Source organism: Hyla sarda, chromosome 8 (assembly GCF_029499605.1).
Source record: "Hyla sarda isolate aHylSar1 chromosome 8, aHylSar1.hap1, whole genome shotgun sequence".
NCBI classification, from domain to species: domain Eukaryota; kingdom Metazoa; phylum Chordata; class Amphibia; order Anura; family Hylidae; genus Hyla; species Hyla sarda.
In genome coordinates this window covers 212,154,031-212,175,821 of record NC_079196.1, presented here as the reverse complement: position 1 = coordinate 212,175,821, position 21,791 = coordinate 212,154,031, and the positions used below count along the sequence as shown (strand labels likewise).

At 42.5% G+C, this 21,791-nt stretch overlaps 1 protein-coding gene across 3 annotated transcripts in view; it reads left to right on the top strand.

Moving 5' to 3' along the window:
* Positions 1–21,791, top strand: part of HAGH (hydroxyacylglutathione hydrolase) — a 56,708-nt gene that overhangs the window by 802 nt on the left and 34,115 nt on the right. For 2 of the 3 annotated variants that reach the window (XM_056533452.1, XM_056533453.1), the window contains exons 2-8: positions 8,797–8,984; positions 10,554–10,618; positions 11,831–11,948; positions 12,341–12,449; positions 16,204–16,307; positions 16,892–16,993; positions 19,715–19,794. In XM_056533452.1, the coding sequence (XP_056389427.1) occupies positions 8,797–8,984; positions 10,554–10,618; positions 11,831–11,948; positions 12,341–12,449; positions 16,204–16,307; positions 16,892–16,993; positions 19,715–19,794 (766 nt within the window). Of the gene's footprint in view, positions 1–5,634; positions 5,767–8,796; positions 8,985–10,553; positions 10,619–11,830; positions 11,949–12,340; positions 12,450–16,203; positions 16,308–16,891; positions 16,994–19,714; positions 19,795–21,791 lie in introns of those variants that run through there. The other variant, XM_056533454.1, reaches the window with a different exon arrangement.

Genomic DNA, 21,791 nt, shown 5'->3' with positions numbered 1-21,791 from the left:
ATCGTTTTTATTTTTTTATCATTTTATATGATATATAAAGTGACCATTTTGGATTTATTTATTTATTTATTTTTTACATATAAACCATTGACCGTGCCCTTTTATTAATTTATCCTTTTTTTTTTTTCCTTCACTATTCTGAGTTATATCCTGTATTATACTCCAGAGCTGTACTCACTATTCTGCTGGTGAGGTCACTGTGTATATACATTACATTACTTATCCTGTACTGATCCTGAGTTATATCCTGTATTATACTCCAGAGCTGTACTCACTATTCTGCTGGTGAGATCACTGTGTACATACATTACATTACTTATCCTGTACTGATCCTGAGTTATATCCTGTATTATACCCCAGAGCTGTACTCACTATTCTGCTGGTGAGGTCACTGTGTACATACATTATATTACTTATCCTGTACTGATCCTGAGTTATATCCTGTATTATACTCCAGAGCTGTACTCACTATTCTGCTGGTGGGGTCACTGTGTACATACATTACATTACTTATCCTGTACTGATCCTGAGTTATATCCTGTATTATACTCCAGAGCTGTACTCACTATTCTGCTGGTGAGGTCACTGTGTATATACATTACATTACTTATCCTGTACTGATCCTGAGTTATATCCTGTAGTATACTCCAGAGCTGTACTCACTATTCTGCTGGTGAGGTCACTGTGTACATACATTACATTACTTATCCTGTACTGATCCTGAGTGTTATATCCTGTATTATACCCCAGAGCTGTACTCGCTATTCTGCTGGTGAGGTCACTGTGTACATACATTACATTACTTATCCTGTACTGATCCTGAGTTATATCCTGTATTATACTCCAGAGCTGTACTCACTATTCTGCTGGTGGGGATCACTGTGTATATACATTACATTACTTATCCTGTACTGATCCTGAGTTATATCCTGTATTATACTCCAGAGCTGTACTCACTATTCTGCTGGTGAGGTCACTATGTACATACATTACATTACTTATCCTGTACTGATCCTGAGTTATATCCTGTATTATACTCCAGAGCTATACTCACTATTCTGCTGGTGAGATCACTGTGTACATACATTACATTACTTATCCTGTACTGATCCTGAGTTATATCCTGTATTGTACTCCAGAGCTGTACTCACTATTCTGCTGGTGAGGTCCCTGTGTACAGTGAATTCTGTACCTGTCTGGGCTGTGAGAGGAATAATCCTGCTGACTGTCTCCAGCCTGAATAATGACAGGATTCCTCCTCAGATACTTATTATCACTCATTAATGTAATTGTTGGACTTAAAGAATTTAAACATTGTCCCATTTAAGTAGAGAAACCAAACAGGTGTCTCCAGTAAGACTGATGGGTGTGTGAGTCCTGATGGTATCTACCCTGTTCTGTATGGGGCTTCAGGGACTCTAAAGTCCATTATGTGGATACATAAAACTACAACTCCCAGCATGCCCAGTCGTCTCCAAACTGTGGACCTCCAGCTGCTGCAAAACTTAAAGGGGTATTCCAGACAAAAATTTTTTTTTTATTTAAATCAACTGGCTCCAGAAAGTTAAACAGATTTGTAAATTACTCCTATTAAAAAATCTTAATCCTTTCAGTACTTATGAGCTTCTGAAGTTAAGGTTGTTCTTTTCTGTCTAAGTGCTCTCTGATGACACCTGTCTCAGGAACTGCCCAGTTTAGAAGCAAATCCCCATAGCAAACCTCTTCTAAACTGGGCGTTTCCCGAGACACGTGTCATCAGAGAGCACTTAGACAGAAAAGAACAACCTTAACTTCAGAAGCTCATAAGTACTGAAAGGATTAAGATTTTTTAATAGAAGTAATTTACAAATCTGTTTAACTTTCTGGAGCCAGTTGATTTAAAAAAAAAAAATGTTTTGCCTGGATAACCCCTTTAACTCCCAGCACTGCTCAGAGACTGGAATATTCATAGGCAGTGGTCTCCAACCTATAAGCCAGTGTTTCCCAACCAGGGTGCCTCCAGCTGTTGCAAAACTACAACTCCCAGCATGCCCAGACAGCCGAAGGCTGTCTGGGCATGCTGGGAGTTGTAGTTTTGCAACAGCTGGAGGCACCCTGGTTGGGAAACACTACTATAAGCACTCTAGATGTTGGGATACTACAGCTTCCAGAATACTGGGAGTTGTAGTTCTCAACAACCGAAGCACCCACAGTATATTAATGATGATATTAATATAGCAGTGGTAAAGGGGCTCGGAGCTCAGGAACATATTCATATAAATTAGAGATAAATATGTAGATTTTTTTTTTAAATTACAAATAAAACTGTACAATATGGATAATGACTTATTTTTATAGTTTGGTGATAACAAATACATAGTGTTTTTTTTTGTTTTTTTTTTTATTTTAATCTCATGTTTTATGCCAAAATGCATTTTATATGGGGAATTTATGCATTTAATTTTTATTGGTTTTTCTTACTTTTGGGGGAGGAGTTGGATCTTTTTTTTATTTATTTTAATTATTTTTATACTTTTATTTTGTATGATCGTTGATATAATACACTACTACAGATGTAGTTCAGTGCATTTTAACTGTCAGCGTAGTGCTGGGCGGTATACGTGTGTGTGTGTGTGTTTTTTATTTTTTATGATATGAATTGTTCATGTACCGCAATACTGGCGAGAGTATAGAAAATTTTGGGAAAGTAGAGCGGCGGAATGTCGCGCCGAAGGACATTGTTTGAGAGGGGAATGGTTTTGCAGTTGCACCATGTAAGTGAGAGCGCGGAAGTTTCAGAATGGGCAGAAAATGAAGCAGAAGAACTGGTACCAAAAAAGAGGAGCCATGTCTGTATTTAAAGGGGTACTCCGGTGGAATTTTAATTTTTTTTTTTAAATCAACTGGTGCCAGAAAGTTAAACAGATTTGTAAATAACTTCTATTTAAAAAAAAATCTTAATCCTCCCAGTACTTATTAGCTGCTGAATACTACAGAGGAAATTCTTTTCTTTTTGGAACACAAGAGCTCTCTGCTGACATCACAAGCACAGTGCTCTCTGCTGACATCTCTGTCCATTTTAGGAACTGTCCAGAGCAGCATATGTTTTCTATGGTGATTTTCTCCTACTCTGGACAGTTCTTAAAATGGACAGAGGTGTCAGCAGAGAGCACTGTGCTCGTGATGTCAGCAGAGAGCTCTGTGTTCCAAAAAGAAAATAATTTCCTCTGTAGTATTCAGCAGCTGATAAGTACTGGAAGGATTAAGATTTTTTTTTTGATAGAAGTAATTTACAAATCTGTTTAACTTACTGGCACCAGTTGATAAAAAAAAAAAAAAAAAAAAAAAAAAAAAAAATTCCACCCGAGTACCCCTTTAAATCTGTATTAATACTAGTGTGAACATTTAAGTTTTTCTACAATATTCCGTACTCGTGACAGTAAAGTAGGGCAATTTACTGCATTCATTACTGTTTTAAATTATTAGAAAATGAGGTTACCCCCCAGTTGTGCATGGGGGTGGGGGGGGGGGAAAGAGTACAGTGGAACTGCCATCATTTAGAAAAATACCGTGATATACATTTTTTTTTTTTTTGGCCATACCGCCCAGCACTATGTTAGCATTGGGGTATGTTCACACTACAGAATTGCGCTGTATTATGCAACACTGGCCCAGAGATCGTGGTGGTGGGGGGGGCGCCTTTTAGATAGGGAATAACATTGTCTAGGGGCGGACTACCCCTTTAGCATTGGTGTGACTGGGTCTTAATACGGACTGCTGAGCTCTTGTGATCCCAGCATGGGAGACCTGTTTCTGACCAAAAGCCTCTTAGTGACGGCCATGTATATAGCGGTAGCTAAGGAGTTAAAATGCACCTGTAATGTCACATAAAACAAAGTGCTTCTATAGGTTCCTCACTAGGTCATGCAGATGCTTTGTGTCTGTCTTCTGTATTTGGTTCGCAAATACCTCTGTTCTGCTGCTCACTCATTTTGACATCCACTGCTGAGGAAGGGGTGTGTCTGAGGCAAGTACTGAGCCCGCCCTCACTCACCATGCATTAACTTCCTCCCTGAGTCTGCTGTGCTGTGTTGGGTCTCTTCATCCAATCACTGCAGGCTGCTCTGTAACCCCCTCCTCTCTGGTTTTTATGCTGCAGTCTAATAGGACAGGAGTGAGCGCAAAGGATATGTGCTAGTCTCGTCCTCACTTCCTGGACTTTGTCCCTGCCTGTGCTTTAGTTAGGACAAAGATGATGCTGCAGCCGGACAGGATTATATTCTGCATGGTATGGGGACATCTAGTTGTATTTTCTTTATAAGTCATGATTTCTATAAAAGGGAAATAACATTTTCTCATGAAAAGTTAATGTTTTGCCAAGATGTACAACACATAAAAAGTTTTAGAATCTGACAGCGCCCATTTAAGACTGAAAACAGACATTGCATCTTTGTTTGACCTCTTAAAGGGGTTATCCAGCAACATTTTTTTTTTATCTATATCAACTGGCTCCAGAAAGTTAAACAGATTTGTAAATTACTGCTATTAAAAAATCTTAATCCTTTCAGAACTTATGAGCTGCTGAAGTTGAGTTGTTCTTTTCTAAGTGCTCTCTGATGACACCAGTCTCAGGAACTGTCCAGAGTAGAAGCAAATCCCCATAGCAAACCTCTTCTACTCTGTGCAGTTCCCGAGACAAGCAGAGATGTCAGCAGAGAGCACTGTTGCCAGACAGAAAAGAACAACTCAACTTCAGCAGCTGATAATTAGTGAAAGGATTAAGATTTTTTTTATTAGAAGTCATTTACAAATCTGTTTAACTTTCTGGAGCCAGTTGATATAAAGAATTTTTTTTGCCCATTTAAGGACCAAAGGGCAAACCTTTACGCCCTTGTCCTACTCCCAAACTATGAAGCGTGCTCAGCTGCATCATAGCCAGTTGGTCCCGACTGCTGTCAGCACCCAGGACCTGTGGCTAATGAGGGACATCGCCGATTAGGCCGATGCCCAGCATTAACCCTTTAGACCCTGCGATCAAAGTTGATCACTGTGAATGGAACAGAGTTGTAATACAGTGTTTTTCCAACCAGTGTGCCTCCAGCTGTTGCAAAACTACAATTCCCAGCAGGCCCGGACAGCCTTCGGCTGTCCGGGCATGCTGGGAGTTGTAGTTTTGCTACAGCTGGAGACACGCCGTTTGGGGAAAACATTGTTGTAATGCCACACACAACCTGAGGACAAGGGGTGGCGCTGTTTTTGGAAGATATCAGCTCTGCTTTTCTAATCCTGGACAACAGTGCTGGATCATCAGACGGCTATAGACAACTATATAAAACCTATCCTAATTATATGTTGCAAATAGCAGACTTAGCTCTGCTACATCTGTGCATTTGGGTGTGTGTTTGGCCACACATGTAAACAGGGATAAGACAGGGAGGCAAAGCTGAGCCATCATCATGACGTGGCATTTTTTTTTTGGTACAAACAACACAACAACCTTTGTGCCCATGTGATTCACCATAGCCGAGGTTTCCTTTCACTGTCCTCTCTCTATCGCGTGTCTGTGTTTTTGTTTTGTTTGTTTTTTAAATAAAGCTTCTGTTGTAGTGTATCATGAAAAGACCTGAACCTTTCAGTTGCCCATAGCAACCAGACCGTTTCTTTCATTTTTGAAAAGTCCTCTGAAAAATGAAACAAGCGATCTGATTGGTTGCTATGGGCAACTAGGCAACTTTTCCTCTGGACAGGTTTTGATAAATCTTCCCTAGTGACCCGACCAGCAGAATAGTGAGTACAGCTCTGGAGTATAATACAGGATATAACTCAGGATCAGTACAGGATAAGTAATGTAATGTATATACACAGTGACCTCACCAGCAGAATAGTGAGTACAGCTCTGGAGTATAATACAGGATATAACTCAGGATCAGTACAGGATAAGTAAGGTAATGTATGTACACAGTGACCTCACCAGCAGAATAGTGAGTACAGCTCTGGAGTATAATACAGGATATAACTCAGGATCAGTACAGGATAAGTAATGTAATGTATGTACACAGTGACCTCACCAGCAGAATAGTGAGTACAGCTCTGGAGTATAATACAGGATATAACTCAGGATCAGTACAGGATAAGTAATGTAATGTATGTACACAGTGACTCAACCAGCAGAATAGTGAGTACAGCTCTGGAGTATAATACAGGATATAACTCAGGATCAGTACAGGATAAGTAATGTAATGTATGTACACAGTGACCTCCCCAGCAGAATAGTGAGTACAGCTCTGGAGTATAATACAGGATATAACTCAGGATCAGTACAGGATAAGTAATGTAATGTATGTACACAGTGACCTCCCCAGCAGAATAGTGAGTACAGCTCTGGAGTATAATACAGGATATAACTCAGGATCCCTAGAGTGTGTGTGTGTGTGTGTGTGTAACTATGTATACGTGTGTGTGTGTGTGTAACTTATATATATTTAAATGTTGGCAGGTTATTTTGACAATTTCTGTATATCCATGCCCTGGAGGCACATATATAGTGTGAACACGCTGTAAAACATAAGAATATTCATATGAATACTTCTTACAGCTGAGGGTTTGTAGAACAGTCTGGACTCTGCTGATCATTTGTTACAATGTACTGGTGTTTGTAACATCTCTTGCTTGGAGCCCTGACTGTTCAGCTCGCCCAGGGCTGTCTAGGCTGGAAGCATTTGTAACAAACCCCCAGCTGTGAGAGTTCTCAGGTTAGGGCAGTTTTGCAGCCTATGTATATGAGTGCACTCCTTTACTAAGGGTGCGTTCACTCGGCCGTTTAGGTTCCATTCTTACAGGCTGTAAACGCATCACAAACGGTTGTAAAATAATCCCATTGATCTCAATGGGATTTTTTTACATTCCCTTTAACATCTGTTTGCACCCGTCTGCGCTCCTTTCCGTTTTTATTTTTACTGGAGAAAAGACAGTGCATGCAGTATTTTTTTTCTCCCGTCAAAAAAAAACAAAACGAAAGAAATAACAGATACAGTAAATTCAAAATTGAAGTCTATGGAAAACAGGTGAGCTTTTAATGTCAGTTTTTTTTTTTTTTTTTTTTTGGTTTATTAACTGAACAATAACGGATACAATTGGATAACATCCGTTATTGTCCGCTTATATTTTTTTAATTTTTTTTTTAAAGTCTGTTTTTATTTTTGACGGGAGAAGAAAGGGACAGGTCTAGACGGCCATGTGAACGCAGCCGAACAGCGAGAAGAGGTATCAGGAATGGTCAGGAACTGAAGCCCGAGCATATCGGGAAGCTGCAGAACTTTTCATTATTCATTTTATAGATTATTTTTTTTTTTTTTTTCATCTTTATAAAACCAGACACAATGCAATGGAAACCTCTCCAGTGAATGGCGCCACTATGTAGTTTGTACCAAAAATTTTAAGTGATGATGGCTGAGCATTACCATATCCCTGCCGTTACATACACGTACAAATGCACAGATGTAGCAGAGCTAAGTTTATGATAAAAAACATAAATAAAATATTTTTTTTTTTTCAACGTGTCATAGTGATATGTCGTAAGTTTCGATCCGTGGGTGACCGGGTCAAGATCTGCAGCAAATCCACACATGTGAGCCGACCCTCAAACCAGTGTTTCCCAAACAGTGTGCCTTCTGCTGTAACTCCCAGCATTACACATTTATTTATTTATATGTAATCATTCCCCTCCCCCCCCCCCCCCCTTAGGGGACTTGTATGAGCAATCATCAGATTGCTGATACAGATCAATATAATACTATAATACAGTGTTTTCCAACCAGTGTGCCTCCAGCTGCTGCAAAACTACTACTCCCAGCATGGGCACCCTGGTTGGAAAACGCTGCCTTTAAACTGTGATCAGCGTGTAATAGACATCTCCAAGGGAAACCAAAGCGAGCCATAGGGGGCGCAATACTCGAGCACTTTATTTCAGAGATCAGTAGGGATCTCGGGCCCAGACCACCAGCGATCAATACTTCTGCCATGTTACTATGATTTTTCAGAAGTTTTATTTTAGATGTAAGTTTCCCATTAGCCAGCACATGTAGCAGTTTTATTGTCCTTTTTTATTTGTGTGCTGTATATTAGGCCAATGTCTGATCTGACATTACTGACCCCGGTATAAACCTTTTCCCATTAGCCAAGGGAAGAATGTGCTGACAGATTTAGGTGAAAAATCCCCTGTCACGTCCAGATCTGTGCGGAGCGCGCTCTGGATTATTCCGTTAAAGGGGTACTCCGCTGGAAAACTTTTTTATTTTATTTTTTTTTTAAATCAACTGGTGACAGAAAGTTAAACAGATTTGTAAATTTAATACTTCTACTAAAAAATCTTAATCCTTTCAGTACTTATCAGCTGCTGTATGATCCGCAGGAAGTTCTTTTCTTTTTGAATTTTCTTTGTCTGACCACAGTGCTCTCTGCTGACACCTCTGTCCATGTCAGGAACTGTGCAGAGTAGGAGCAAATCCCCATAGAAAATCTATCCTGCTCCGGACAGTTCCTGACATTGACAGAGGTGTCAGCAGAGAGCACTGTGGTCAGACAGAAGGGAAATTCAAAAAGAAAAGAACTTCCTGTGGAGCATACAGCAGCTAAGTACTGGAAAGATTAAGATTTTTAAATAGAAGTAATTTACAAATCTGTATAACTTTCTGGCACTAGTTGATTTAAAAAAAAAAAAAAAAAAATTCCAGCGGAGTACCCCTTTTAAGTCTCTTGCAGGTTTTTCCACAATTGGATAATTATCATAATCATTTTATTTTTCTTCTCTTCATTCAGGCTTCGTTCACTTAGGGACCAGCACCCCCATAAAAGACGTAGAATCTGATTTCCGAAAGGCCAAGCTGGTTGTTCAGCGCAACATGAAGATCGAGCTGCTTCCTGCCCTCACGGACAACTACATGTACCTTCTGATCGACGAGGAGACCAAGGAGGCCGCCATTGTGGACCCTGTGCAGCCGCAAAAGGTAAATATTCTGTTCATCATGGGGTAAATGTGAGGCAGGGTATCAGAGTCTATGGCTATGTTCACATGGCCCAAAAAAGTGTGGAATGTACGTCTGGGAAACACGAGCTGACATTCCGCATATTTTCAATGTTCTGGTGGGCGCTAGAACCACTTGAAGTCTCATATACAGTGGTCCCTCAACATATGATATTAATTGGTTCCAGGAGAACCATCATATGTTGAAACCATCATATGTTGAGTACATATGTCTACGTAAAAATAGTAATTGGTTCAACCATTGTATGTTGAATACATATCTCTATGGGAAACTGCTAATTGGTTCTGGGATGACCAGTGTATGTGGAGTGTATGGGGAGTGTTTAACAAACCAGGGTGCCTCCAGCTGTTGCACAACTACAACTCCCAGCATGCATGTACAGCCATTGACTGTCTGGGCATGCTGGGAGTTATAGTTTTGCAACAGCTGGAGGCACACCGATAGGGTAACATTGATGTATGGGGTGTATAGTGTGTATATGTATTGTATGTGATGTGTGACATCGCATACAGTACTGTACAGTTCTTTAAATACATTCAGGGGGGACAGAATCTCCTCCATTACCATCCTGCCGACTACAACTCTATAGGAAAGGAAGGGGAGGGCAGCTAGCAGCTCATTGGATGCCTGTAGCAAGATGCTGCAGGCTATTGGCTATGGCGGCACTGGGGGGTGGGGCTTACACGGAGCTCACAGTGGAAGCCTGCGTGAGTTAGCAGGACAGCATGTGAGTAACAGGAGGCAGAACAGGGCACACGGGGACATTATACAACTATCTGTCAGTTGCTGAAGTTGTCAGCGCTGTCAGAAAGCTGTTTGTACGATGGACCCGACACACAGCAGCATCATATGTCGAGGCTGCCTTCAACATACGATGGGCTCTGAGAGGCCATCATATGTTGAAATGATCATATGTTGAGGCCATCATAAGTCGAGGGGTCACTGTACAACAATGCATTTCCGAGTGGAATCTGCAGAAAGAATAGACATTTCTATTCTCTCTGTGGACGCCGGAATCAGGATTTCCGCCGCAGAAACATAATCTGTGGAAATTCCACCATGTGAACAGTGCATCAGAATCCTATTGATTGATTCATTAGATCGAAAAGTCACAGCGGCCACAGAAGCCTAGTACAGGCCTCAGGCTGCCATGACAATGGATCGATCGCGGGGAGCTGTGTTCCCAATGACACACGCTCAACTCTGTTTTGACAGCAGCATTTAAACAGTTAAAAGCTGGCAACGTGGTGGCTATTAGCGGTTGCCCCCGTCATCACCGTGAAGAAACTCTGCATATAGACCGAGATAAGTCTACTACTGTTCTATGTATAAAGCTCCTATGCAGATCTATGTGTCTCCATGGTTACAGACTACAAACAAACCCTGTGTAGTCTGATCCTGCAGTCATCTCTGTCTCATCCGCTACTGTCTGTAGTCATGGAGGATCCATGTGCTTGTCTGATGCATAATAGTGAATCCCCTTCTAAGCAGAAGAAAGGTAAAGTGTAATACACGTGTCTTTGTTTATAGGTTGTTGATGCGGTGAAGAAACATGGAGTGAACCTCACGTCAGTCCTCACCACACACCATCACTGGTAGAGTACAGGGCCGTTTGTTTCGGTTGCAATGGCACAAGGGGCGTAACTATGGGGGGTTATAGAGGTAGCAGTTATACCCGGGGCTCGATAACACATCTGCCACACGAAAAGACACCAGAATTATAAGAGTAGGGATTTACATCGGAGCCCAGGAGCCGTAGCACAAGTGCACAGGGGGAGAGAAAGAATAACACTAAGGTTCTGTCTCTAGTGTAACTATATATACAGGGCTCAATGTGCTGATAAAAGGGGGAAAGTCTGTATACAGGGAGCACTGAGTGTGTATGTATGTGAGTGGGTGGGTGTAATATATATCTATCTACTATGTGGATAAATAAGGTCTAGTGTGTGTGTGTGTGTGTGTGACTATACAAATACAGGGACCACCATGAGTATAAAGGCATAGTGTGAATATACAGGGTTGAGTGTGTGTGTGTGTATATATATATATATATATATATTATAGCAGTGTGGATATACATATATACAGGGAACAGAATGGCTTTAGAGAAGTAGTGTGGATAAACAGGGAGCAGTGGCTATTCACAATATAGAGACCAGTGGGGGGGGGGAATACATAAAAAAAGAAAAAAGAAAAAAAAAATAATAAAAAAAAAAAATTATATAAAATATGATATACGGAAACCACAACAGGTATAGAGGAATAGTGTGGATAAATAGGGAGCAGTGTGTATATACTGGGTCTAGTCTGTATATATGGGGACCACCACAGGTATAGAAGAATAGTGTGGATATAAAGGGAGTAGTGTGTGTGTGTGTGTATGTATGTGTATATATATATATATATATATATATATATATATATATATATATATATATATATATATATATTATAGGTCAGTGTATATACTGGGTCTATTCTGTGTATGTATAGGTGTGTGTGTATATATAGAGATATATATCCAGTGTATATACTGGGTCTATTCTCTGTATGTATATGTAGATAGAGAGATCTCTCTATCTATGGGCCACCACGGGTATAGAGGAATAGTGTGGATATATAGGGAGCAGTGTGTATATACAGGGTTGAGAGTGGATATACATATATACAGGGAACAGCATGGTTGTAGAGAAGTAGTGTGAATAAACAGGGAGCAGTGACTATGCACAATATAGGGACCAGTTTGCATATATATAGATAGATGATATTTTAAAAGTTTATAATGCAAATACGTTATTCATCTACAGGGACCACGCGGGAGGCAATGAGAAACTCGTCAAAATGGTTCCTGGATTAAAAGTCTATGGAGGTGACAGCAGGGTGGGAGCGGTAACACAGAGGGTCTCCCATCTGACAACATTTCAGGTAAGCTGCTGCTCTGTGCTGCCCTTATGGCAGTGTTTCCCAACCAGGGTGCCTCCAGCTGTTGCAAAACTACAACTTCCAGCATGCCCGGACAGCCAGCGGCTGTCCGGGCATGCTGGGAGTTGTAGTTTTGCAACAGCTGGAGGCACCCTGGTTGGGAAACACTGCCTTATGGCATCAGTTTATTGTTCCCTAATTCTGTGTATTTCCTTACACACCTGCTGGAATAGATGTTTTTTTCTAAGCAGACAACGATTACTTGTGGACTCTTTTAGGGTGTATTCAAAGATACGATCGTATTGCGCTCATAGACCTGCAGCAAACATACGTTCTTACCACACTATGAATGTACCTTTTATTCTAATTGTCCTGACCTCGTCCTATATTACCAGGTGGGGTCCCTGCACGTCAAGTGTCTGTTCACCCCGTGTCACACTTCTGGTCATATCTGCTACTATGTGACAAAGCCCAACAGCTCTGAGCCTCCCGCAGTGTTTACAGGTGAGTCGGCCTCCTCCATATACTTATACAGGGAAGGAAAAAAAAGGATCCGATTTTTGTACCTGTTCCCAATGACAAAGAAATGATCCGTCTGTAATAATATTGGTCGGTTTATTTGAACAGTGAGAGACAGAATAACAACAACAACAAATCCGGAAAAAGGCATTTCACATAAGTTATGAATTGGTTTTCCATTTTACTCTGAGATAAGTATTTGAGCCCTATGCAAAGCATGACATAGTGCCTGGTGGCAATACCCTGGTTGGCGATCAGAGGTCAGATGGTTCTTGTAGTGTCGCCCCCTCCCATAGGCTTGCATTGAGGGGACGGGGCGTAACGTCACGATACTCCGGCCCCTGGGGGGGAGGAGAGATTGCGGCGGGACCCCGTGATCAGACATAAAGGATAGGGGATAAGATGTCTAGGGGCAGAGTATCCCTTTAAGGTCTTGAGACTGGTTAGGCAAATCCAGGACCTTAAAGGGGTACTCCGCCTTTATACATCTTATCCCCTATCCTTTGAAAAGGGGATAAGATGTCAGATCACCGGGGTTCCGCTGCTGGGAATCGCTCTGCACGTAATGACGGGCAATACAGGGGCCGGAGCATCGTTGCGTCACGGCTCCGCCCCTCGTGACGTCACGGCCCGCCCCCGTCAATACAAGTCTATGGGAGGGGGCGTGGCGGTCGTCACGCCCCCTACCATAGACTAGCATTAAGGGGACGGGCTGTGATGTCATGAGGGGCGGGGCCATGATGTCACGCTGCTCCGGCCCCTGTATTGCCCATCGCCGCTGCAGCACCCCGCTATCATTACTGCACAGAACGAGTTCACTCTGCGCGTAATGCGCAGAGTGAACTCGTTCTGTGCAGTAATGATAGCGGGGTGCTGCAGCGGCGATCCCCCGGGATCCCCAGCAGCGGGACTGTGGCGATCTAACATCTTATCCCCTATCCTTTGGATAGGGGATAAGATGCCAGGGGCGGAGTACCACTTTAACCCCTTCCCGCTATAGGACCTATGCATACTTCCCGACACGTTTGCGTGCAGGGACGTATGCATACGGCCTAGCGATCTCCGGCACTGCCGCGGGCATCGCAGGAGATCGGAGGCGGGACCCGGCTGTCAATCACAGCCGGAGTCCCATTGCAGCTGCCGGAGCCGCGATCGCGCCAGTCCCAGCAGCATTAATCCCATAGATGCCGTGATCAATCCTGATCACAGCATCTATGGTGTTGTCAGGGGGGAGCACGCTCCCCCTGTTCACCAACAGCGGCACCGCGATACGATAGCAGGTAACCATTGGTTGCTATGGCAGCAGGAGGTCAGCTCATGACCTCCTGGATTCCTGCTTCAGAAGCCTGTGAGCCAGAGGCTGTACAGTGTGCACTGATCGGGTCATACTGTGCTGCAGTACAAATATAAAAAATTAAATAAAAAGTTCTTCAATAAAAGGTATGAAGTTTAAAAAAAATAAAAATAAAAAAGCCCCTTTCCCAATAAAAGCCCTGTATTATCATCAAAAATACATAATGGGTATTGCCATGTCCGTAATGACGTGTACTATAAAACTATAATGTAAATTACCCCACATGGTGAACGGCGTAAAAAAAAAAAAAAAAAAAAAAACGCAAAATTCGTCAATTTTGGTACAAATAGCGGAATAAAAAAGATCAAAAGGTAGCATGTACCGCAAAAATGATACCAATGAAAAGTACAGCTTGTCCCGCAAAAAATAAGCCCTTACTCCAATGGCGTTGGATGAAAAATAAAAAAAGTTGCGGCTGTTGGAAAATGAATGGTAGGAAAAGAATTTTGCTCAGAAAAGGAAAAAGAACATAGAAAGCTATATAAAATGTGTATCGCCATAATCGTACTGACCCACAAAATAAATATCACTTTTACCGCACAGTGTACACCATAAAAAAAATGTAAAGAAAACACCAGAAATTAAGTTTTTCCACTATATTTTGGAGTTCTTCACAAAAAATGCTGCGTGTGTCAACAAAATACAATATGTCACGAAAAAACTCTCAGAATCGCTCTGCTCAGAAAAACGTTCTAAAGTTTTTACCATTTAAAGAGATACATGTCAAATAAAATAAAAAATAAAAAAAGAGCCTGGTCATTAAGGTACAAAATGGGTCCGTCCTTAAAGGGGTACTCCGCCCCTAGACATCTTATCCCCTATCCAAAAGGATAGGGGATGAGATATCAGATCGCCGCGGTTCCGCTGCTGGGGAGCCCTGGGATCGCCGCTGCGGCACTGCGCTAGCAGTACTGCACAGAGCGAGTTCACTTTGCGCGTAATGACGGGTGATACAGGGGATGGAGCAGCGTGACGTCATGGCTCCGCCCCTCGTGACATCCCAGCCCGTCCCCTTAATGCAAGTCTATGGCAGGGGGCGTGATGACCGCCACGCCCCCTCCCATAGACTTGTATTGACGGGGGCGGGCCGTGACGTCACGAGGGGTGGGGCCATGACGTAACGACGCTGCAACGGCGATCCCTGGGGCTCCCCAGCAGCGGGACCGCGGCGATCTGACATCTTATCCCCTATCCTTTGGATAGGGGATAAGATGTCTAGGGGCGGAGTACCCCTTTAAGGGGTTAGTGTGCTTCTTCCTGAGGCCGCTCCTTTTGTATCCTTGGCCGTGTTTTGGCTCATTTTCATGCTGGAATGCCCACCCATGATTCATTTTGTCATTGCCCTGGCTTGGGGAAGAAGCTTCTTACTCAAGATTTGACAGTACATGACCCCATCCATCGTCTCTTTGATGCGATTTTGCGTCTCATCTGACCACAGAACCCATTTCTCCTCCGAATGATTCAGATGTTCATTGGTAAACTTCAGCCGGGCCTGTACATGAGATTTCTTCAGCAGGGGGACCTTGTAGACACTGCAGGATTCCAGTTCTTTACAGCGTTGTGTGTTACCAATTATTTTCTTGGTGACTATGGTCCCAGCTGCCCCGAGATCATTGATACGATCCTCCTGTGTAGTTCTGGGCTGATTCCTCACCGTTCTCATGATCATTGAAACTCCACACGGTGAGATCTTACATGGAGCCCCCGACTGAGAGAGACTGACAGATATCTTGTGTTTCTTCCATTTGGTAATAATGGCGCCGACTGTTGTAAACTTCTCACTGCGCTGCTTGGTGATGGTCTTGTAGCCCTTTCCAGCCTTGTGTAGATCTACAATCTTCTCCCTGACCTCCTTTGGACAGCTCCCTGGTCTTGTCCATGGTGGAGAGCTTGGAATCTGATTCTGTGGACGGGTGTCCGTTATACAGGTAACTATCTGGGATTAGGAGTGGTCCCTTTAGGAGAGTGCTGCTAATCTCAGCTTGTTGCCTGTATAAAAGACACATGAGAGCTTGAAATCTTCCTGATCGATAGGGGATCAAATACTTCTTTCACTGAGTCAAATTCAAATCAGTTCATAACTTTTGAATTAACTGAACAATTTGAAATGCGTTTCTCACTGTTCAATAAAAAAATAATAAAAACAAAAAAAAAATACACCATTAAAATTATAGACTGATCATTTCTTTGTCAGTGGACAAACGTACAAAATCAGCAGGGGATCAATTATTTTTCCTTCATGGTTATCCAGAATGATCACCAAACTTATCCATAAGGCTCCTCCTACTGGACAATAGTATCTCCTTCAATTGTACCTCCTAAATCTGCTTGTTTTTGACTGGTTTCTCTACACTCGGTGGTCACGTCTTCATCACTTTTTCGTAGGTGACACCCTCTTCGTGGCCGGCTGTGGCAAATTCTTTGAAGGAACAGCGGAGGAGATGTACAAGGCTCTGATCGAGATATTGGGAAAACTTCCCTCAGAAACGGTAAGAAAAATTATTAGCATTATTATTAATAATAATAATAATAATAATAGTACTATTATTTATTATTACTATTAGTACTATTATTTATTATTACTATTAGTACTATTATTTATTATTACTATTAGTACTATTATTTATTATTACTATTAGTACTATTATTTATTATTACTATTAGTACTATTATTTATTATTACTATTAGTACTATTTATTATTACTATTAGTATTGTTAATATTATTATTATTATTATTATTACTACTAGAGATGAGCGAAGTTACAGCAATTCGACTCGTCATGAACCTCGCAGCTCGGCGGTTGCTGACTTTATCCTGCATAAATGAGTTCAGCTTTCAGGTGCTCCGGTGGCTGGAGACTCCGGAGCACCTGAAAGCTGAACTAATTTATGCAGGAAAAGTCATCAACTGCCGAGCCGAGAAGTTCGTGACGAATCAAATTTACTGTAACTTCGCTCATCTCTAATTACTGTTATTATTAGTATTACTATTATTAGTATTTTTATTTATTTAAATGAAACCGGTTTAATATTATTGTGTATTGAACGTTCTATTCTACCTCCTCCCATAGAGAGTTTACTGTGGACACGAATATACAATCAACAACCTGAAGTTTGCCCGGCATGTGGAGCCCAACAATGAAGCCATCAAACAGAAGCTGGCGTGGGCTAAGGTAAGTGTGGACCACTGCGACGCTCCAGCGTTACATTCTTCTCAGTACTTGTCCGCACGACAAGGAAGTGATATAGAAGTGAGGTCTGAACACCGTCATCACAGTTCTCACCTTGCCTGATACAGACACAGTCCCTGACAACCCTCATGTAAAGACAATGGTTGTTAGGCAATGTGTCCCTAGCAACCAGATTGTCGGACAGCTTTATTGTTACTGTAGTAGCAGCAGGGTGGGAAAGTATCTTGCCAGTAGAGCAGTGTTTCCCAACCTTTGGCCCTCCATATGTTGCAAAACTACAACCCCCAGCATGCCCGGACAGCCGTTGGCGGAGGCACATTAGTTGGGAAACACTGCTTTATGTTCATGCATTTTGGCTGTGAGGAGGAGGAGTAGTATTAACCCCTTCCCGCAGAATGTCATATATAAACGCCAACACAAAATAAAATAAAAAGTTAAAAACACTACATATACACATACCCCTACACAGCCCCCATCCCCCAATAAGAATGTCCGGTACACCACTGTTTCCAAAGCAGAACCTCCAGCTGTTGAAAAACAACAACTCCCAGTATTGCCGGACAGCCGTTGACTGTCCAGGCATGCTGGGAGTTTTGCAACAGCTGGAGGCACCCTGTTTGGGAATCACTGGCGTAGAATACCCCTATGTCCACCCCTATGCAAATCCCTAATTTAGGCCTTAAATGCGCATGGCGCTCTCTCACTTTGGAGCCCTGTCTTATTTCAAGGCAACAGTTTAGGGTCACATATGGGGTATCGCCGTACTCGGGAGAAATTGCCTTACAAGGTTTGGGGGGTATTTTCTTCTTTAACCCTTCATGAAAAGGAAATGTTGGGGTCTACACCAGAATGTTAGTGTAAAAAATTTAAATTTTTTACACTAACATGCTGATGTTGCCCTATACTTTACATTTTCACAAGAGGTAAAAGGGGAAAAAGCCCCCCAAAATTTGTAACACAATTTCTCCAGAGTACGGCGATACCCCATATGTGGGCGCAAAGTGCTCTGGGGGCGCACAACAAGGCCCAGAAGGGAGAGTGCACCATGTACATTTGAGGTGATTTGCACAGGGGTGGCTGATTGTTACAGCGGTTTTGACAAACGCAAAAAAAAACAAAACCCCACATGTGACCCCATTTCGGAAACAACACCCCTCACGGAATGTAATGAGGGGTGCAGTGAGAATTTACCCCCCACAGGTGTCTGACGGATCTTTGGAACAGTGGTCCATGAAAATGAAAACTTGTACAGCCCACTGTTCCAAAGATCTGTCAGACACCAGTGGGGGGCAAATGCTCACTGTACCCCTTGTTACGTTCCTCAAGGGGTCTAGTTTCCAAAATGGTATGCCATGTGGCTTTTTTTTGTTTTTGTTTTTGTTTTGCTGTTCTGGCACCTTAGGGGCTTCCTAAATGCGACATGCTCCCCGAGCAAAATTTGCTCTCAAAAAGCCAAATATGACTCCCTCTCTTCTGAGCATTGTAGTTCGCCCATAGTGTACTTCAGGTCCACTTATGGGGTACCTCCATACTCAGAAGAGAAGGGGTTACAAATATTGGGGGGGGGGGGGGGGGTATTTCCTGCTATCAACCCTTGGAAAAATGTGAAATTTGGGGGGAAACACACATTTTAGTGAGAAAAAATAATTTTTTTTTTTACATATGCAAAAGTCGTGAAACACCTGTGGGGTATTAAGGCTCACTTTATTCCTTGTTATGTCCCTCAAGGGGTCTAGTTTCCAAAATGGTATGCCATGTGAGGGTTTTTTGCTGTTCTGGCACCATAGGGGCTTCCTAAATGCAACATGCCCCCCAAAAACCATTTGCGAAAAACGTACTCTCCAAAATCCCCTTGTCGCTCTTTCCCTTCTGAGCCCTCTACTGCTCCCGCCGAACACTTTACATAGACATATGAGGTATGTGCTTACTCGAGAGAAATTGGGCTACAAATAGAAGTATACATTTTCTCCTTTTACCCCTTGTAAAAATTCAAAAATTGGGTCTACAAGAACATGCAAGTGTAAGTAAGATTGTGAATTTTCTCCTTCACTTTGCTGCTATTCCTGTGAAACATCTAAAGGGTTAAAATGATGACTGAATGTCATTTTGAATACTTTGGGGGGTGCAGTTTTTATAATGGGGTCATTTATGGGGTATTTCTAATATGAAGACCCTTCAAATCCACTTCAAACCTGAACTGGTCACTGGAAAATAGTGAGTTTGAAAATTTTGTGAAAAATTGGAAAATTGCTGCTGAACTTTGAAGCCCTCTGGTGTCTTCCAAAAGTAAAAACTCATAAATTATATGATGCAAACATAAAGTAGACATATTGTATATGTGAATAAAATTTTTTTTTTATTTGTAATATACATTTTCCTTACAAGCAGAAAGCTTCAAAGTTAGAAAAATGCAAAATTTTCAAATTTTTCATCAAATTTTAGGATTTTTCACAAGGAAAGGATGCAAGTTACCAAAAAAATTTACCACCATGTTAAAGTAGAATATGTCACGAAAAAACAGTCTCTGAATCAGAATGATAACTAAAAGCATTCCAGAGTTATTAATGTTTAAAGTGACAGTGGTCAGATGTGCAAAAAAACGCTCTGGTCCTTAAGGCCAAAATGGGCTTGGTCCTGAAGGCGTTAATAGTAGTTGTAATCCATTCATTATTTATTTTATTTTCGCGTTTTTAACATTTTTAGGAAACGTACAGTAATGGCGAACCCACCATCCCCTCCACGCTGGCTGAGGAGTTCACATTTAACCCTTTTATGAGAGTCAGGTAAGGTCAACATCACTGTTCCTGTATGGGGTATTCCTATCTGGAGCGTTAATGGTATATCCACGCTTTCGGATACCAGACCCACACTTATTTTGGGAACAAGCATTCCTTCCCCCACCATTTCAGGTTCCATCCAACCTGTTTGTCACAAGTGGTCAGGAAGATAAAAATAGCCAAACCAGCTGTTTTACATAGTTCACGCAACTACTGTTTATGTAACTCCTTGCTTATGGTGCCATGCTGTCTCATAGATACAGGTCTTACCATCTCAAGATCGGGGACCCTTCAGCCTTGTGCAGCTTCATTAGGTAGTTGGGAAGATGAGAGTAGTAGTTAACTTATCTCCCATAAGGGCCCATTCACACTACAGAAAGTCCTCTGCAGCAATCTACTATTGTCTTTAATGGGATTGTGCTGCACTGTGCACGTCATGGAAGTGAACCTGTTCATTATTTCCTCCAAATTCCGCAACTGCATTGTTGTCAATAGGGACAGCGCATGTCTGCATGGACACATTGCCGATTTCATTCCGTTCATACCTGCTGCACATAGAATCCCTGGGTGGAAATTCTGTAGTGTGAATGGGCCCTTATGGGAGATAACTTAACTACTACTACTCTCATCTTCCCAACTAGCTAAAGAAGCTGCACAAGGCTGGAGGGTCCCCGATCTTGAGATGGTAAGACCTGCATCTATGAGACACTTATGGCATATCCTAGGGATATGTCATAAGTCTCAGATGGGAATACCCCTTTAGGCTAGGTTCACAATATGGAATTTCCATCTGCAATTCCGCTTTGAAATTGCAGGCAGAAATTCCGCTTGCTTAAATGTATAGTGAATGGGTTTCCGTTCACAAATTCACACTGCGAAATTTGTGAACGGAAAATCCGCTTGGAAATTTCCGCCTGAATGGCGTTGCTCAATCTTCAGGCGGAAATACTCGCGGAACACATTGCAGTCTATTGGAGACTGCAGTGTCCGCACGGTCCTAGTGCTGGCCGCACTCAGAATCTTTGGGTGGAAACTTTCTGCCCGGAGATTCCGCAGTGTGAACCTAGCCTTAGTGTCTATTTACACTTACAGAATCCTGCGATTTGATGCGCAGCATTTGTAACTGCAGATTAGACGTTGTGCTCAGTCATTTAGTTTTCTATTGAGTGAGATCAGCAGCAGAAAATCCTGCGCATCAAATCTGTGCAGGATGCTGTACGTGTGAACGTTCCCTTGGGGTAGGGTCACATGTAACGGATCCGCAGCGTATTTTACACTGCGGATCTGCCGGTGACCTGACCAGTGCCTCCAGCTGTTGCCACCTTCCCGCTTCCCCCACCCCCTGGCCTGTTCACTGCTGAAATCCACCGCTCCGAGCAGCCACACGGGCATGCTAGCCGCCCTGCGCATGCCCAGTGTACTCAGACATCGACTGCTCCGCGATGTCTGAGTACACTGCAGCGCACTGGGCGACTCACAGGCCCCTGTGTGGCTGCTCAGAGTGGAGGATTGCCGCAGGCCAGGGGGCGGGGAAGACAGGCCAGGAAGGTGGTAACAGCTGGAGGCACACTATGGGTCCAGTCACCGGCAGATCTGCAGTGTAAAATACACTGCAGATCAGTTAAGTGTGACCCTACCCTTAGTGTATTCACACGTACAGTATCCTGTGCAGATTTGAAGCTGCAGCTTTTAATATGCAGCATTAAATATGCGCAGGGTGCTATGTGTGTGTGAATACACCCTTAAGCCTAGTTCCGGGCCCTGAAGGGCTATGCATGACTCGGGGATCATAAAAGAGAGGATCTCTGTGTCCTGCACTGCCCCCTATAGGCTCATAGCATAGAGCTATCCTAAAAACTCTGAAATAACATGAAGATCAATGGTGGACATTCACCTTAGGTCTTTGGTTAATGCTATCATATGCATTACATGATGGGATGCCTGGGCATAGCAGAACACTGGATGGGGTTTCCCAACCAGGGTGCCTTTAGCTGTTGCAAAAC